The following is a 16598-nucleotide window of genomic DNA, read 5'->3' as shown; positions in this document are numbered from 1 at the left end:
AATCTTAGAATACGACGAGGCTCTAAAGGGCTGGATGAAGCTGATATAAATAAATCTAACAATTCCCAGGTGAGGTTGAAGAAGGCAGCTGACCATCCCGAATCAGACAGGAACCACAATTGCCATGGAGACGGATAGCAATGACCTTTTCCGCGATAGTTGCGCTCGTTACATCTACTATCCAGAAAACCTGCTTCGCAAAGTCAGCCCAAATCATCGGGTCAAGGATTGGCAGGAAAGACTTAACGACAATGCGACGAAAGCCGGGCTGTTCGATGACAAAACGGACCCCTATCTTGGATTCCTCGAGCTGCGGGACGGTAAACAAGGTAATTCGATAACGCTACGCTAGACGCGGGTATCATATAGACTAACTGGAATAGATACTGAGTCGATCTTTGTGAAGAATCAGTCAGAGCTGGCAGAACACTTGCAGCAGGGTGTGAACGATGCGAGGTTTCGATACATGTAAGGCGGCGTGGTCTGCATCACCTAAGATGGGATGTGGCGGCTGACAGTGACAAAGATCGCTCGAGTCATCCTCCTCTAGAGATCCATTAGACTGCTCGGTGGCCATGTTCACCTATCTGTTCTCTTACCTGCAGATCCCGGAGTCTTCACTGGACTACATCTTCACCTTCGGCAGAACGCCCGAGGCCAAGGATGTCAGTCTCACTGGGTTTCAGGCGGAAGATACCTTTTCGCTGCCTTCTGATCGGAAGATCGCCATACCCTCTCTTGGTCGCTCAGGCAGTGAGATACGAATGTCGTATCTGTTGCGAGTGGTAGAGAAGGCAGAGTCCCGCACCCTCAGTTCACAATGGACCGTACGCCAATTGGCCGTATACCATTCCTTTGACGTGATGAATGGACGAGCACTGTGGATGACCGTCAAAGGGAACGAAGAAACCAAGAAGCATATCCGGAGTGCATTTGGGGACAAGGATTCGGGGATGCGACCGAACTCTTCGCATGGTACACCGGCCAACTTCAAGGCGACATTGCGCCTGCAGCTACTTCTTCTCGAATCATGCGAGGAGAATGTCCGCTGGCATCTGAATGATGTGGAAAGTGCTTTACGAGGCATCATCAACATCGCGAAAACTGTCAAACTCGACACGGAGCCGCACTTTGAGACGTTGCCGGATGACATCAAGCAAGAGGTGCTCCGCAAAGACAGCATGAAAAAGGTGACCGCGGTTGCTTCAGAAACATTGCTGAGCAGAGTCGGGACAGAGTTCTCGAGTCTTTTCAGCAGAAAGGAAACGAGTGTCAGTTCCCAAGGCAAGCCGACCGTCTCCAATTGCATAAAGAATGCGGTTCGCAGTGTCGCTAAGCCGCACCTCGGGGAGTCCAAAGACGACAAGTGCTCCAGTGGTCCCACACGACTGGAGAACTACCTCAAACTGGACCTGTTCACTTTTGACGACATGCAGAAGCTCCAACAGATTGCCGAGACTGTGCAAGAGGGTCTTCTCGCAGTTGAAATGAATGCGACCGTTCTCCACGACGTGAAGACACACTACGCAAAGCTCATGGAGTCTCAAGACATGCCTGGCGATATAAGGAGCGAGTGCAAGTCTGATGTGGAGCATTTCATTCGGAGAATTGAAGGCCTGGAGTCCGGCCTGGCCCGCAAGCTAAAACAGTGGGAAAGCTTGGAGAAGCTCGCCAAGGACGGCAAGACCCTTGTAAGTCCACTCAATCGCCAGCCCCAGACGATGGACCCGACCGGGGACTAATCAGCCCCTGTAGTACGATGGCATCCTCCAATACCGCAGCCTGCAAGTCAACAGAATCTATGCGGAGAGCGCCCACACTTCGGCCTTGAGGATGGAAAAGATCGCGGGGAAGACGGAAAAGGACACGGGCTCGATGCACGTCATCACGATCGTGACTCTCCTGTTTTTGCCAGGGACCTTCTTTGCTGTAAGGCACCTCGTGGCGCCATGTTTCCAAAGGTTTGTAAGAAATCGTCATCTAACCCCACCACCAATGCAGAGTCTCCTTCAAAGCGGTGTATTCGAGCTGGGGACGGTTGATCTAGGGGAGTCTACCTGGAAACTCAACGGTGGAGTTTTCAACTTATTCATTGTAATCACAGTGACGGCCATGGTTGTTACTTTCTTGGTCTGGGTTGTTGTATACAAATGTGGCAGGAGGCGAGCAAGTCGCATGCTGCAGAATGATGAGGAGACTGGGACGATGGCGGGCGGCGGGGTTCCAGAAAAGCCCCTGGTAGAATAGCCGGCTGTACCTTCCTTTGGTTGGATGTCCTGGAGAACTTATTGAGGGAGAGAGAGAAAGAACACACCGCCCACCCACACAGCCCCAGCCAATATTGCCTGCAGTCTTACTTGCATCAGGCGAAGCGCAGTAATTCCACTTGGGCGCACTCCCACTCAGGCTCACCATCAGGCACAGCGCTCCTGGGCGGGGCACTGCCCCCAACTAGCTCATCGCCTTGCTGGTAGCCTTGATCTACTTCGCCAATTGGCATCTTCAATCCTCAGGATCATGAAAACTCGCCAGGCAGACAGTCTCAGGCTCGCGCAGAACTGCGTAGAGTATGAGGATCTGTAATTACGCACAGTTTACTGCACTGCCACGCTTTACTAGGCACCGCCGTCGTTAAACCCCACAGGTTCGTCACAAATATGACCTTTTGTATTTGACGGTCGCGGACTGGCCTGGCACCTATGGTTCGATTACCCGTTGCACACTTGAGGGGTTCATAAAGATCGGCAATGCTGCACCATCCCGTTTGTTGTTGCACATCGTACCACATCAGAGTTTTCTTGTTCTCGGCAATTGCATTCTATCAAACACCAGGTCTCGAGTCTCTGGTCAGGGCCCAAGCGGCGAATACATCCCACCGGCTCGGTGCAACGTGCGACAAAGGATCTGCCCCTCGTCCATCTTGGCATCATCATTTGCCAGGATGGGTTCTGACACTTCGCCCCTTCCCGCACCAAATCTTCCTAAGATCTGGAACGAGGCCTTTGTTGAATATGTGAGCAACAATCAAAAAACAGGCGTCGATATTGACGGCAAGCAATCTCCTTATGTGAGTCACGACACCCTTGTCAGGTACTGGGAAGATTGCGACCGTATGCAATATGTTCTCGATTCGAGTCACACAGCACCCATTGCTGCAGACCAGTTCAGGATTTGCCAAGCCTACCTCCGGATCTGGTCATGCCTTGTTTACATCGGACTCCCTCATTTCATCATATGGTTTATCGAACAGAGCATCGCAGATGATCACATATCATCGGTCTACGAGCTGATACCCTCACTTGCAAAGGAGGATATCGCAGCGCAAGAGATGATTTGCTCATTCAATGATCACCACTGGAAGTTCTGGCCCCTCTTGTTCGAAAGGGGCAGGAAAATGCTGAAGCGGTCTCTGGATTCCCGGTGTATCCTGCCCATAACGTTCGAGGACTGCCTGACGCCACCCGCCGACTATTACAAGACTATAGTATCCAAAGTTCGCATTGATGCATCATGCTGTGACTTTGAAAATGTATGTATCTTTTGTTCGCGCACTGGGTTTGATCAATTGAATTGACCAATTTGGTAGAAAACGGTCGCTTTCAAGGTGTTCCAGCACTACCATGAAGACAGCGCTGCTTTCGAGAATGAGGCCAGCTTGTTTGAAGTGCTTCCGCCCAGCTCCTCAGACGTCATCGTCCAATGCTTGGGCTCTTTCAAACAAAACCAGAAATGCGTGGTCGTCCTTGAGCTAGCATCCGGTGGCAGCCTTAGAAACTTCCTGGGGAAGACGAGGCGCCCGAAGAGCCGCCAGGAGTTGCGCCAGCTCTGGGATAGCATGATCAACCTCCTCAATGCATTGGTCCATTTGCACAACTTGACACGTGGATCACGTGCCATTAGCTGGTGAGCGCGCCTTCTAACCTTTTAGTAGAGATTTGATGATTACAGAACCTGGTACTGATGTTGACATTTCATAATACAAATAGTGCGCATCGTGACATTAAGCTCGAGAACATTCTGGTTTTCCCGAAATCAGGAGATCAAGTATACGACTTTGACCTAAAGCTAACCGATTTCGATACGAGTACCAACCTACAAGTTATGTCCCCGAACAGCGACGGGAGGCAGAATCATGACGGTGGCCGAACATACTGTACGTAAAGCCTGAATGCCAAACGTATTCTTCTAACTCTAATCCAGGTGCACCGGAGGCTTCGAGGATACAGGCGAGAAACGAGGGTGAAGTCTTCACAGTCCCTCTGAAGAGCGATGTTTGGTCTCTTGGCGCTGTATTCGCCGAGGTCATTGTATGGCTTTCTGGAGGAAACGAGGGCATCGAGGCATTTGAAGCACGCCGGAAGCAAGAAACCAGTGCCCTTCCTGGCTTTCGGGGAAGTGGCTTCGAAGCCTCCTTCCACAACGGAGTGAAGCGACTCAGCTGCGTGGATGAAATGCTGCAGGAGTCTTTAGGGCTTCTCTTGAAGTTGGACAACATCACACCGCTGGTCAAAAGACTCACAGAAGACTACATGTTGGTGCAGGTGGAGAACAGACTGGATGCCATGCCTCTCGGCCAGTTTTTTCGGAACGAGATTACCAAACTGCTTCCTACACCACCCCCGCCACTTCAGACCACTCAGTCTGACTGGCTCACCGCCCCAAATGGCCGACCGCGCGAACCCGTCAGTGCTAATCCTATAATGGAGACCGAAACGGATGATGCCCCAAGCGAAATCCCCGACAATCAAGATGAGAGCAATACAGCTATTAGCCAGTCTCCGGAAGCCCAAGATATCAAAGAAACACCGGATAACCACGTACAACAGCCTGCTGTTACTTCCGACAAGGGTCCGGAACTTCCTCTGCATAGCATCCTGGCTGTCAATACTTGGCTAGATGGTAGAGAGAAGGAGACGCTTCTAGGTATGGATGGGGTTCTGAATGAGCTGAAGAATCGAGACCAGTTGTTCGTGATAGATGACTCCTTATCTATGCGCGAGCACAAGGACCATCTCTACCAGACATGCCGCGCCCTAATCGCGCTGGCTACCAAGGTGGACCCGGATCGGGTGGAGATGGTCTTTACTTCCAACCCCACCAACTTCATCAAAGATAGGCCTCGCCTATTCAAAAACGGACCAAATCTGCTCAGAGCTGGACCAAATCACATGGTGGCCAAGATCCGAAGTCATTTCGAGAAGTCTAACACAATGAATGGCACCAACATGGAGGCCAAGATGGGTCAGATCCTCACCCGTGTGGGGGAAAGCACGAAGGAAACGAGCGTGTACGTCATGACAGACGGTGTATGGGAACCATCAACTTTGCCGGGAGGTGGTGTGGAGTTTCCCATCAAGACTCTCGTGCGGCATCTCATCGAGAGCTCCAGGAACCGGGCGTTCATCACACTCCAGTTCATACGGTTCGGTCACGATTCTGTTGGCGCCCAACGCCTGCGATGGCTGGACGACGAGCTCCCAAAGCTGGACGGCATGCAGCAATAGTACGTCGTCATGCGTCGTTGAACCCCCACACCCTGACCGCGTCCGTTGAGTCTCGCTAACAATTGTCATCATCTAGCGATATTGTCGATACGCGCAAGCACGACGATAACGTGCCCCATATGCTGATTGGGGCAATCAGCCGCCACTACGACCACCAAGACGCTCGCATGAAGACTACTAAGACCCCACCCGGGCCATCGCCGGTGAATACAGTGGACGTGTCAAGCAACATGGCGAGGCGAATGTCGAGGACCACCAAAGCAAGACCATTGTCGAGACTAGGCTTCGGTCGAAGTTAGTTCAAACCTCACCGAGACGCCCGTGGAGGCTTTACCGTACATCACGGTGTTGTAATGACCTTTTGTCTTCTTGCTTCCATTTCTCTCTGCGCTTTCATTATATTATATCATTCAAGGCGGTTGAGGGTGTTGTCGAAGATGCCTTTATACCCCTAATACAGGGCATCCTTGGCAACCTTGGTGTAGTTCCTTTACTCTTGCTTATAGATAGACATGCTCGTTTAATAGAGAGGAATAATTCCAGTGGGCTCTATGAGTTGAGACGAGGAACCACCTTTACCAAGAAGCAACTAGAGAGACTAATTCATGGATCATGCATTTTATCATTTGGGATCTATATCACGGCCTCTCATTACCTAATGATGGGCCGACCGACAGGTGCATATAATTATGTATGAAACTATCATAGTTGCAGCAGCACTCCTTCTAGAATGAATTAGGAGCCCCGATAGTGATTGTAGCAGTATCTGTAAATCTGGCTTTGTCTCAAATAGATCTGATTGAACGAACTGGAACCTTCTCACAACTCGAAATTGCTCCACACCGTTGTCGAAACCCTTGAAGACCAGGATGGGGTCTGTGTATTTAACAGAGAGGGGCTACCTAAGCATCGATGTTGGACTTTGAATACTCACCTAAACTTGTTTATGCAAGTCTCAGATATTGACACAACCAAACTAAAAATATAACAACTGCCACCCATTTCAGATAAGATGAATTACTACCGGCCGCATCATGTAGACCAGGAGACTACTCCTGGCTTAGTGTCTGGTCCAGCCTCAAATGATCGCTCTCACCCAGCGCACTGCTCTTCGGGGGGCTACTCAAGCCCATTCAGTACCGCGGCGTTCGAACACCTCCAGCAGTCTGAAAATATGGCCGTAAGCGACTTCGTCATCCCATTGGATCTCATACCGAACCTACAGCGTGTTGCCCTGGGCATTCCAGACGGTGCCCTGGCAATCCATGTCCGACTGCGCAAGGGACGGTGTACCCGCTGTCCCAGAGCCTTTGGTGGTGCGTGGTCCAAGGCACTGTTTTGCGTTCATCTCCTTTCCCGGGCGGGTTGGCTCAACCGGTGGCGCCATGACTGCACGTCCGGAACGCCTTGGGAGGCCCAGGGCCTCGACTCCAATTTCCTGGTGCACCTGGTAGAACAGGAGGTACAGAGACTACTCAATACCAGCCCGTACGGCTGGTGGCGGGTGCCGTACGACACCCAATACGCGAAGCTGGTAGAGCTGGTGACCTCCGCCTCCGAGTCCAGCACCAGCCATTGCGTAAACCCAAGCTGTCGCCGACGCCTACGTTGCCGGGTTTCAAGACCGGCGCCGTGCTCTGATGAGTGCCGGATGGCATGGAAATCGGTGCCTTGGGCGGTGAGATTGTCGCCATTGATCCGCGACCCGTCGGTCCTTGACTTGCTCTGCACGCTGGCCATGGCGGAGCTGGACAGAACGTGCCCCGGCCCGCAACTCTCCCCGGGCCCCTATCCACTCGACCCCGTCCGGATGCGAGCGGCACTCGACTCCCTGCCGCCGATGGAGCCCGGGGTCACTGTGAGCCAGCTGCTCGGTTCCGGCGCCGGACGTGCCGAGCGCGAACTGGTCCTGACCTGGATTAGCGTCGTGTTTGAGGGGATGTTGGTCCCCACCCCCGCGTCCGCCGCCGTGCCCAATATGCCGGGCCCCGGCAGCTTCCTCTTGCTGAACACCCACGAGGCGCGGCAGGCCAGGTTCCAGGCTCGGCTACGGGGCACCCGATACGAAGGCGGCGGCGGCATTGCCGCGTTCCACGGCACGCCGCCGCACAACCTGCTCCGCATCCTCTGCGACGGCCTCCACGGCGACGCGGTCTACTATTCCAGCGAGCCCGCCTACTCGGCCTGGTTCATCTCCTACCGGGCCCAAGTTGCGCCCGGTAGCCGCCCCGGTCTGCTCACCAACAACCCGCAGACTTGCCGCGGCTGGCGCAACAGTCGGTACAGGGACGTCGCCGTCCTGTTTGGCGTCGAGGTGGCGGGACCGCCGCCGGGCCGCCGGATAGAGGAAGGAAATTCGTCGGCGGACGCGGTCATGGTACGGTACTTGTTCGTGCTGCCGAAAGATCGGGTCGAGGGGTTGGCATCTCGACGTTTATGGAACCCCGTGGGGGTGTGGATGTTTACCAGATGGGTACGAGGGGGCCAGATTGCGGAACAGATGAGGAGAAGCTACCGGAGGATCCATGACGGGACCCTGGTCTCGGAGATTGAAGACGGGATCAGGGCTCGGTACGAAGGTTAGTTGGATTTCGGGGCATTAGAGTAAGCGACAAGCAGATTACGTTTGAGATTATTTCTGACGATAGCTTTTTAGAAGTCCGGTTGACGGATCTGGAGTTGTAGAAAAGAGACTGTCGTCCAGCCGACTCTCCAACTTTCCCTGGGTGTTGGCAACTCGTGGACTATTACATCCGAAGACTCATTGACTCACCCGCTTGGTGGTGTCTAGTGGGAGGTCTTTGTTAAAAAGGGTATCCGGTTTAGCTTTGGTGAGCGAGTGTAGACATGAATGGGTTGTTGATACTATCTTGCCTTGCTGTTGCGAGACAACTTGAAACGAGATTGGTATGGATGCGACTAGATGTCCACAATGGCGACTGTTAGATAAGTCCCCAACTGAGACGACTCAACCGATGACTACAAAACTCATCCTTCGACCACGGCCCATAGTAACCCAAAAGCCCAAATATTTCCTGGTGCTGCTGCTACACGCTTGATTGCGACTGGCCCCGCTCGTCCCGTCGGTCTGGATCCCCTCTGCGCGGCTAGTTCTGACATCTGTCATGCAAAAGTACCAAACGGCCAATCATAAGGAACATCCTGACTAATGCGATCGTACCACTTGGGGCACCATTAGCGCTTCCTATGGTGGTTCTCCCTGGGGCAATATAGGGCGGGCAAGGCGATGGGGGAAAGAGTGGATGCAATCTAAGGGGCAGATCATATTGCAAGGATGCTCGAGTATACGCACATACGCATGCATTAAATGGTTAGGTACGTCAAGAATATGGTGTGTACGTCTGCAACGCAGGGGATTGCTTGGAGTGCTGTGGTCTGTTTGGGATGCTATCCACATACACACGGTCTGAGTGCAGTTTAAGCCATCGCATTACAGATAAGTCACCATCCTCCAGCTACCTCGTCCCATGTTGAGTCCATCTCCAGTACCAAGCTGCAGTCGCTATGTGTGTACCACACGTTGTGCAGCTGACATGTTCGCACAAGGGTCCGCGCCCACTAGCTGCCGCAGCCCCGGGTTCCGGGGCCCGGGGTCCACTTAACCGAGTCGCATGCTTATTTTGACTTCATGTCATCATTTCATTACTCAATGTTCCGAAAGTTGGGGCTGATCCGTTTGACGCCATATAATGTCTCTGTGAAGATACGGAAATTTCACAACTGATTTCGCAACAAATATTCCTAGACCAGAGAGAAGAGGGATTTGGGAGCTGTCGGATAATCATGCAAAATCTGCTTTCTCGCTGACCGCCACGCTCAGGCCCACGCTCAAATCGTCATCTAGCTGACGATATTGTGGACACGCACCAGCACAGCCGATAGCGTTTGGTGCCCATTTCCCGATTGATTGGTGCGATTAGCCGCTAACATGATCATGCACTACGTGGACCCTGCTCCCCAAATCTCCACTCGGGGGCCCTTGCGCGAAACCACACCGAGAAAATGCGCAAGGCGAGTCCAAGGTGACGGGCGTTCTAGACCTCACCGAGATGCCCGTGGTCCCTATGTATGGTTCAAGATGTCACTATGGATTGAAGTTCTTTGCTATCTTTTGCTTATCCGTATCGCTTGGGATTTTATTTTTCGGCTTGATAGCAGGCGTCATCGGGCATGACCCTGGGCCCATTGCATTGCGACATGGCACCCGTACTTGATCCCAAATAGGCAACATATCGTGCTTCGCACTGCCGTCGCATACCAATAAGATGCGGCACGTGGTACAAAGAGTCATCGTTAGGCACCCTTACGCCAATGGATCGTCACATGAAAATCCCGACGACCCAAACCAAACCTCTCTCTTCTGCAGGCCGACCTGAAAACGCGGGAAAACGGATCGCGGGCACAGGCGGCCTCTGCGGCGTATCGGCGGAGCCGCTGTGTTGGCAGCTGCAGGTCCAACAATTGCGGTGGGCTATAGCCCCGGTTTAACATACGATTGTGCTTGGATTGCGCCCCCCCGACCGCCCCCTTTTTTTTTCCCGACTTATCCTGTCTGAGGAAAGTGGGGCTGCCCGATTACCAACTCAAGTCGACACTACTTGCAGCACACGCACACATATCTGGTGTTGCCCCTTAGCAAAGCTTAAGTCCTTACCCTCACTACCCCTCCCCTCACACACACCGCAACCTACATATCTCATCACCGCCACAACACAGATATTCACATCCATCATGATATCGATGTCGGCGCCGACATCCCCCAAGAAGGGCACAAGCCCGCCCGCGGCCCAGCAGCAGCAGGCCCAGCAGCATCAACAGGCCGAGCAGGAGGACATGGGGCTGGGCGGGCTGGTGCTGACGCACATGGACCTCAAGCTCAAGTTCAAGGCCAGCTTCAGCGAGGCCGTGTCCCGGTTCACGATTGACGTGCACGAGCCCTTCCTGACGACGACCAAGCTCAAGGCGTCGCTGACGCGCTACGTCGACGACCTGGTCGACGACGAGGGTCTGCCGGTCGATTCCACCGACGGCCCGCCGCGCCGCCTCGTCGAGCGGGTCGCGCAGTACTGGGCCGCCGGCTACGACTGGCGCGCCGTCGAGCAGGACCTGAACAGCCGGCTGCCGCAGTACACGACCCTGGTCAAGACGCCCGGCACCGACTACGCCGACCCCATCCCGCTGCACTTCGTGCACAAGCGGTCCGCCCGGCCCGACGCCATCCCGCTCCTGTTCCTGCACGGCTGGCCCGGCTCGTTTCTGGAGGTGGAGCACCTCCTGGAGCCCCTGACCAACCCCGAGAGCGCCGACGAGCCGGCCTTCCACGTCGTGGCGCCCTCGATCCCGGGCTACGGCTTTTCCCCCGCGCCGCGCAAGGCGGGCATGGGCTACCGGCAGACGGCGGCGGCCTTCGCGGCGCTGATGCGGCGGCTGGGCTACGACCGCTACGTGTGGCAGGGCGGCGACGCCGGCAGCTTCATCGGCCACTTCCTGTGCCTCGACTTCCCCGACCGCGTCGTCGCCGCCCACTCCAACTTCTGGGTCGTGCCGCCGACGCCCGAGGACCAGGAGCGCCGCGCCCGCCACGAGACGACCGAGGACGAGGACTTCGTCATGGCCCGCCTCGGCCGCTTCGCCGACGTCGGCTGGTCCTACGGCCAGATCCAGCAGACCAAGCCCCTCAAGCTCGCCGCCGGGCTCACCGACAGCCCCGTCGGGCTCGCCATGTGGATCTACGACGCCTGCGCCGCCGTCTGCGCCGACCCCGAGGCCCTCTTCGCGCCCGAGCGCCTCATCACCTGGACCATGATGCACTGGATCCCGGGCCCCTACGCCGCCTTTAGCCTGTACAAGAACGGCCGCAAGGTAGACTCTCTCTCTCTCTTTTTTCTCTGACCCCTACTTCTCTCCTCTGGAACTAGAACTAACTCTTGGGGAATTCAGGACGGCGTCATCTCCACCAAAGGCGTCCACGCCATGCCCTTCGCCACGCAGCCCATCGCCATCTCGCAGTTCCCGCTGGACCTCGGGTACCGCACCCCGCTGGACTGGGCCAAGCGGACGGGCAACGTGGTGAGCTGCGCGCGCCACGACCGGGGCGGGCACTTCGCGGCGCTCGACGCGCCCGACCTGCTCGTCGCCGACGTGCGCGCCTTCTTCGGCGACCGCGAGCGCTCCGGCACCCAGGCCTTCGTGCCGCCGCCGCCGCCGCCCGTAAGGACGCGCGGGCAGTCGGTGGGGATGCGGGAGTGGCATGTGCGATAGGCGGGCGATGGTCGGATGGATTCGAGGGGATGATGAGGCAGGGTGAGAAATGGGAGACAGGTTTTCCATTGATGATGAGGCAACGATGGGACGGACGGTGCACCTTGTATGTAGAAACGAAGGACATGTAGTATTATGACTTGATACGCGGTATAACAGATTGATAACGACAGATTTGGATCATCCTATACCTATACCCATCAAGACCGTCCGTATTGTATGTTCAAGTGCATCCTGTCTGGGACATCATAACAACCCCCCATCGACCGAGTCCCAATCCAACAAATGAGCCCCTTAGTCATACCATATCACATTCCCGCAGCACCCCTCCCCCGGCATATCCACGCGCGCCACACTCCTCGCCGTCGCGGCCGTCGTCGTCGTGTTATCATCATCACTCTCACCCCCCTCGATGCGCCACATCTCGACAAACCCCGTCCCCACATCCGCCACCGCCGCCCAATCCTCCGACCACGGCGCCGGCGCAATGGCATTCGTCCGCGCCCCCGTGGCCACCCGAGCCAGGGGCCGCTCCCGGATCTCGCCCGTCTCGCCCTTCAGCCCGAACACGGTGATAAACCCCCCGCCTGCCTGCGGATCCCCCTCCTCCTTCTCCGTCGCAGCAGCAGCCGCCGCCCAAAGATACTTCGGCATCATGGCCTCCTCGTCGCCCTCGGAGGAAGAAGAAGAAGACGGCATCGACAGCACCACCTCCGCGCCCCGGTACGCGGCCGGATCGGCCCCCTCCGAGGGCAGCAGCGAGTGCCGCGAGATCTCGGCGAGCGGCAACCGCGTCGCCTCGTCCAGGCTGTACGCCGCCACGGCGTTGGCGGCCGCCAGGACGACGTACAGCACGCGGCCGTTGGGGTGGACGACCAAGCGACGCGGTCCCTGAGGGGGCGAAAGCGGCGACGGCCCTTCTACTCCCCGTTTCCTCTGTCGTCGATCCCGATCTTCAGGCGGCGACAGCAAATCAAACCGCCCCCTCAACCCCACCACCCTCCCAGTCCCATCCGGCGAAACCGAATGCGCCCACAGCGCCTCCCCCTCCAAATCCGCCGAGTAGATCGTCATCCCCTCCTGATCCAGCGCCAGCCCCGCGATCCCGCCCGAGGTGTATTTCTCGTCGTACCGCCAGGACTGCACCACCTCCTCCAGAACCCCTCCTCCGCCCCCTTTCCCGTCACCGTCAGCTGCGCCCGTCGTCGACAGCGCCATCGCGCACGCCCCCGGCCCCGGCCACGACGCCGCGTACACCCGCCCGAACCGCGGGTGCGGCAGCACGAACGCCGCCGTCCGATTCAAACAGGCCCCCGCCGCGGCGACGCTGGTGCGGAAGGCGAGGGTTACGTTTGTCGTCGTCTCAACCCCTCCTTCTCGCACCCCCTCCCCCTCCTTATTGCCGTTGGTAGTCGCGTTGGTGCTGTTAGCGACAACCACCTCGTAGCTCGCGACAGCCGCCTTGTCGAGCGAGACCCCATAGACGTTCCCCCGGCCGGCGTCGAGGGCGATGCGGGCGTGCGCCGCGTCGGCGGGCAGGCGGGCCGCCACCGCCGCCGCCCCCGTCGCGTCGTCGAAGACGAGGGAGTAGAGGCGCGGGGGCTGTCCTAGAGAGGCGGCGAAGAGGTGGTGGGGGCAGGCGTGGGCCATCGTCGTCGCCATCGTCGCCATCGCCGCCGCCGCCGCTGCCGCCAGCCGTCTCAACCACCGCCGCTGCGGCTGCCTGAGCTCAGGGTTCCTGTTGTTGATGGGCATGGCGGCGGTGGGATTGATTGATTGATGGATTGATGGATTAGTCGACTGATTGTGGTTTCCGGTAATTAGGGAATGCTGAGCGTGCATGCATGTACTGACTTCATTTACATGACAGACTTCTGTCACCTACTTCGTGTCCGGAATTGGTAAAGTATAGACTATATACCTAACTATCTACACATCCATCGCGGGGGCGCCACCCCGTTGACCTCAAAAAGACCCCGTCGCAACTCGTTGCCAGGTCCTCCACCCAAATCCGCGGTGACGGCGTCGATGATAGTGACAGTTCGGACGGCGAAAATGGCGTATCTGGGGCCTGTGTAATCTCCAACTGCCGCTGGGTAGTATCCCGTCCAGTTCAGGCAGATCATGCGCTGCAACACCGCTTACATGTAGACTCTCGACTTGGGCTCCGGCAAAAACTCGATCAGAAGGTCGATCCCCTATGAAAAGCTGAAAGACTGAACCTTACATGTTGTGTATCTGTAGTCGTCAAGTCGTCCCATGAGTGCGCTCGCGTCGGCGTGGGGTCGGGAAAAGTCCGCGAAACCCTCCAGTCGATCCCGCTAAACGATAAGCCAGCCCAGAGTAAAGGTCACCACCAATCAATCATTGGGACTATGAAGCAACCAGATGCAATTGCACAATTGGCAGGCAGTGGGAAAATGCAGATAATATTACAACCAATATGTTTCGCTCCTGCAACAACCAAAATCAAGATCGTCGACGTTTTTGGTACCCCGCCTTGTCCGCTAAAACCTTCCTATAATACGTACTGGCATGGGAGATTGGTAAAAGAAGCCCTATCTAGCCTCCTGCGACGAAACGACATCATCGTGCAGATGATCCATCCAACCCCTCTTGATGTTCCTGTGACTGGACGAGACCAAAGAGGCAACCATTTTCCCGCCAAAGAAATGACGAGGGCGGAACAGGACAATGAGCTGTACAGGCAGGGCTTGTACAGAAACAACAACCGTAGTAGAGCGTGCGGCCAGTGTGGCTTTCGCCCAGTGGCAAATGACTTAGTTGCCGTTGACAGCCTTGTCATCATGAGGCGCCGTCACGATCGAGTACTGACCACCGGCACCCGCCCAGTTGACCTTCCTTCCACGGACCGCCGTGTTGTCGATGGGGGTAGGCTCCTCGATATCGTCCAGAGTTCCTTGGCCAGTCTGGTAGTTGGTGGAGAAGCCCCAGGAGTAGACCTGGCCGGCTCTACTTATCGCAAAGTTGTTGTCGGTACCGGCGGCGACGAACGTGGCATCAAGGTCTGGAACAGGTAGGGTTAGCGATGTGGTCTTGGGGGGAAATGCGTTGCCGGGATAGAGACTACTAGACTTACCTGGGAGTACGGTGGGCTCCTTGAGAATTCTGGGCTTGCCGTTCTCCTCTTCATCGAAGATGGCATTGTCCTCGGTGAAGGAGCCCGTCGGGAGACCGGTCTGATGGCCATCGATACGGCCCCAAGTGAGCACCTTGCCGTCCGTGGTGCAGGCGATGGAGTGGTGCACACCAGCCGAGACCTGCTTGACGTTCTTGTCCTCGAGGCTCTTGACCATGGTAGGGCGCTCGATCATGGCGTCCGAGTCGCCCGCCCGGTCGCCAAGACCAGTCTGGGAGAAGTTGTTGAGACCCCAGCCCCACACTTGACCGTTGTTGTCAATGTAGAAACTGTGATAGGATCCGGCCGAGACATCGACGGCGTGGTGCTTCTTGGTGAACTTGCCACAGGGCTCCGGCTTGAGACCGGCCTCGGCGTGGTGTCCGCGTCTCGCAATGGTGCGGCGTCCGAGTTGGAACTGGCCGCCGGCACCCCAGGTGAACACCTTTCCGTCCTTGTCCATGGCCAGGACGTGGTTCGCGCCAGCAGCCAGCTTGGTAATGTTCTTCACTTCCGGGATCAGGGCAGGCGTGGGCTGGATGCGGATGTTGTCGGTGAAGCCGATGACGCCGTCAGTGCCTCGGAAGGTTCCCCATGCATACACGTAGCCATCATCGGTCAAGATGAAGGAGGCAGAATCGCAGGCAGCAACGGCCGTGATCTTGGCGTCCGGGTGAAGTACGGACATGTTGACCTCGCCGGGAGTACTTTCGTGGGGGTTCATGCCGCTGTCTTCGTCGTCTTCGTCGTCGGACTCCTCATCGTCAATGTCGCGAGTGCCTCCCTCCCAGTTGGTGTCACGGCCAAGGGCGTGGTCGTCGTTCTGGCCCCAGGTCAGGATGCGGTTGTCGTGTGTCAGTGCGACGGCGTGCATGCCACCACAAGCCAGCGCGACAACGCCGACCTTGTCAGCATCGAGCTGGTGGTTGATACGGGGTCTCTTGACATCGATGGGCTTCTTGCCCTCAAACTTCTTGCTGCCCAGACCCAGCTCGCCAGAGGAGCCTTCGCCAAAAACGAAGACGTCCAGCTTAGCAGTCGGGGCGTGGTTGAGGACGGCGTTGCGCTTGAGGAGGGTGACGGGCTTCTCCTTCTTAGGAGCGGCGACCTTCTTAGGGGCGGCATCCTGCTTGACCTTCTTCTTGGGCCTTTGTTCCTCCTTGGGCTCCTCTTCGCTGCTCTCTTCCTCTGCAGACTCCTCGACCTTGCGCTTGGTACCGTTGGCTTTGGGGGCAGCAGCCTTCGCAGCAGCAGCAGGCTTGGCGGCAGTCTTGGCTTTCGCGGCGCTGGGCTTCTTGTCGCCATTCGTAGCAGCCGCTGCCTTGACCGGCTTCTTGGGAGCAGCGGCTTTCTTGGGGGCGGCGCGCTTGGCCTTGGGAGCTGGGGCAGGTGCTTCTTCTTCTTCTTCTTCCTCGTCGTCCTCGTCCTCATCTTTGTCTTCGGCTACCTTTTCATCTTCGACTTCGGACGCGTCACTTTCGGACTCGTCTGCGGGTGGGGCAGAAGCGCGTTTCGACGCGGCGGTCTTGGGAGCAGCGGTCTTCTTTGTCACGCCAGCTTTGGACGCGACCTTTGCAGCAGGCTTCGGCGCGGCAGCAGGCGCAGCGGCCTTTGCTGTGGCGGCGGCTCTCCTGGGAGGCATTGTGTGGTATCTGGTATAGGGAAAAGGGGGA

General features: G+C 56.6%; 6 protein-coding genes across 6 annotated transcripts; 4 read left to right on the top strand and 2 right to left on the bottom strand.

The window, feature by feature from the left end:
* Nucleotides 1–575: 575 nt before the first annotated feature.
* On the top strand, nucleotides 576–2247 carry PG985_000105 (uncharacterized protein; the record flags this gene model as incomplete). Its single annotated transcript, XM_066819874.1, has 3 exons — nucleotides 576–1691; nucleotides 1756–1965; nucleotides 2002–2247. 3 exons carry the CDS (start codon nucleotides 576–578, stop codon nucleotides 2245–2247), a joined length of 1572 nt encoding a protein of 523 aa, XP_066690753.1.
* A 694-nt stretch (nucleotides 2248–2941) lies between these two features.
* On the top strand, nucleotides 2942–5504 carry PG985_000104 (serine/threonine protein kinase; the record flags this gene model as incomplete). The annotated part of the gene is made up of 4 exons (XM_066819873.1): nucleotides 2942–3529; nucleotides 3587–3903; nucleotides 3987–4153; nucleotides 4201–5504. 4 exons carry the CDS (start codon nucleotides 2942–2944, stop codon nucleotides 5502–5504), a joined length of 2376 nt encoding a protein of 791 aa, XP_066690752.1.
* Nucleotides 5505–6678: 1174 nt separating this feature from the next.
* On the top strand, nucleotides 6679–8088 carry PG985_000103 (uncharacterized protein; the record flags this gene model as incomplete). The annotated part of the gene is made up of 1 exon (XM_066819872.1): nucleotides 6679–8088. One exon carries the CDS (start codon nucleotides 6679–6681, stop codon nucleotides 8086–8088), a length of 1410 nt encoding a protein of 469 aa, XP_066690751.1.
* A 2168-nt stretch (nucleotides 8089–10256) lies between these two features.
* On the top strand, nucleotides 10257–11786 carry PG985_000102 (uncharacterized protein; the record flags this gene model as incomplete). The annotated part of the gene is made up of 2 exons (XM_066819871.1): nucleotides 10257–11387; nucleotides 11466–11786. 2 exons carry the CDS (start codon nucleotides 10257–10259, stop codon nucleotides 11784–11786), a joined length of 1452 nt encoding a protein of 483 aa, XP_066690750.1.
* A 294-nt stretch (nucleotides 11787–12080) lies between these two features.
* On the bottom strand, nucleotides 12081–13541 carry PG985_000101 (uncharacterized protein; the record flags this gene model as incomplete). The annotated part of the gene is made up of 1 exon (XM_066819870.1): nucleotides 12081–13541. The coding sequence occupies one exon, from the start codon at nucleotides 13539–13541 to the stop codon at nucleotides 12081–12083; it is 1461 nt and encodes a 486-aa protein (XP_066690749.1).
* A 1025-nt stretch (nucleotides 13542–14566) lies between these two features.
* PG985_000100 (uncharacterized protein) lies at nucleotides 14567–16567 on the bottom strand (the record flags this gene model as incomplete). The annotated part of the gene is made up of 2 exons (XM_066819869.1): nucleotides 14567–14814; nucleotides 14887–16567. The coding sequence occupies 2 exons, from the start codon at nucleotides 16565–16567 to the stop codon at nucleotides 14567–14569; spliced, it is 1929 nt and encodes a 642-aa protein (XP_066690748.1).
* Nucleotides 16568–16598: the final 31 nt, after the last annotated feature.

The sequence above is a fragment of the Apiospora marii genome (assembly GCF_038362585.1).
Source record: "Apiospora marii strain CBS 49790 chromosome Unknown utg000001l_segment0_segment0, whole genome shotgun sequence".
NCBI lineage: Eukaryota > Fungi > Ascomycota > Sordariomycetes > Amphisphaeriales > Apiosporaceae > Apiospora > Apiospora marii.
The sequence above is the reverse complement of the archived record's forward strand: the minus strand, read 5'-3'. Positions and strand labels throughout refer to the sequence as shown.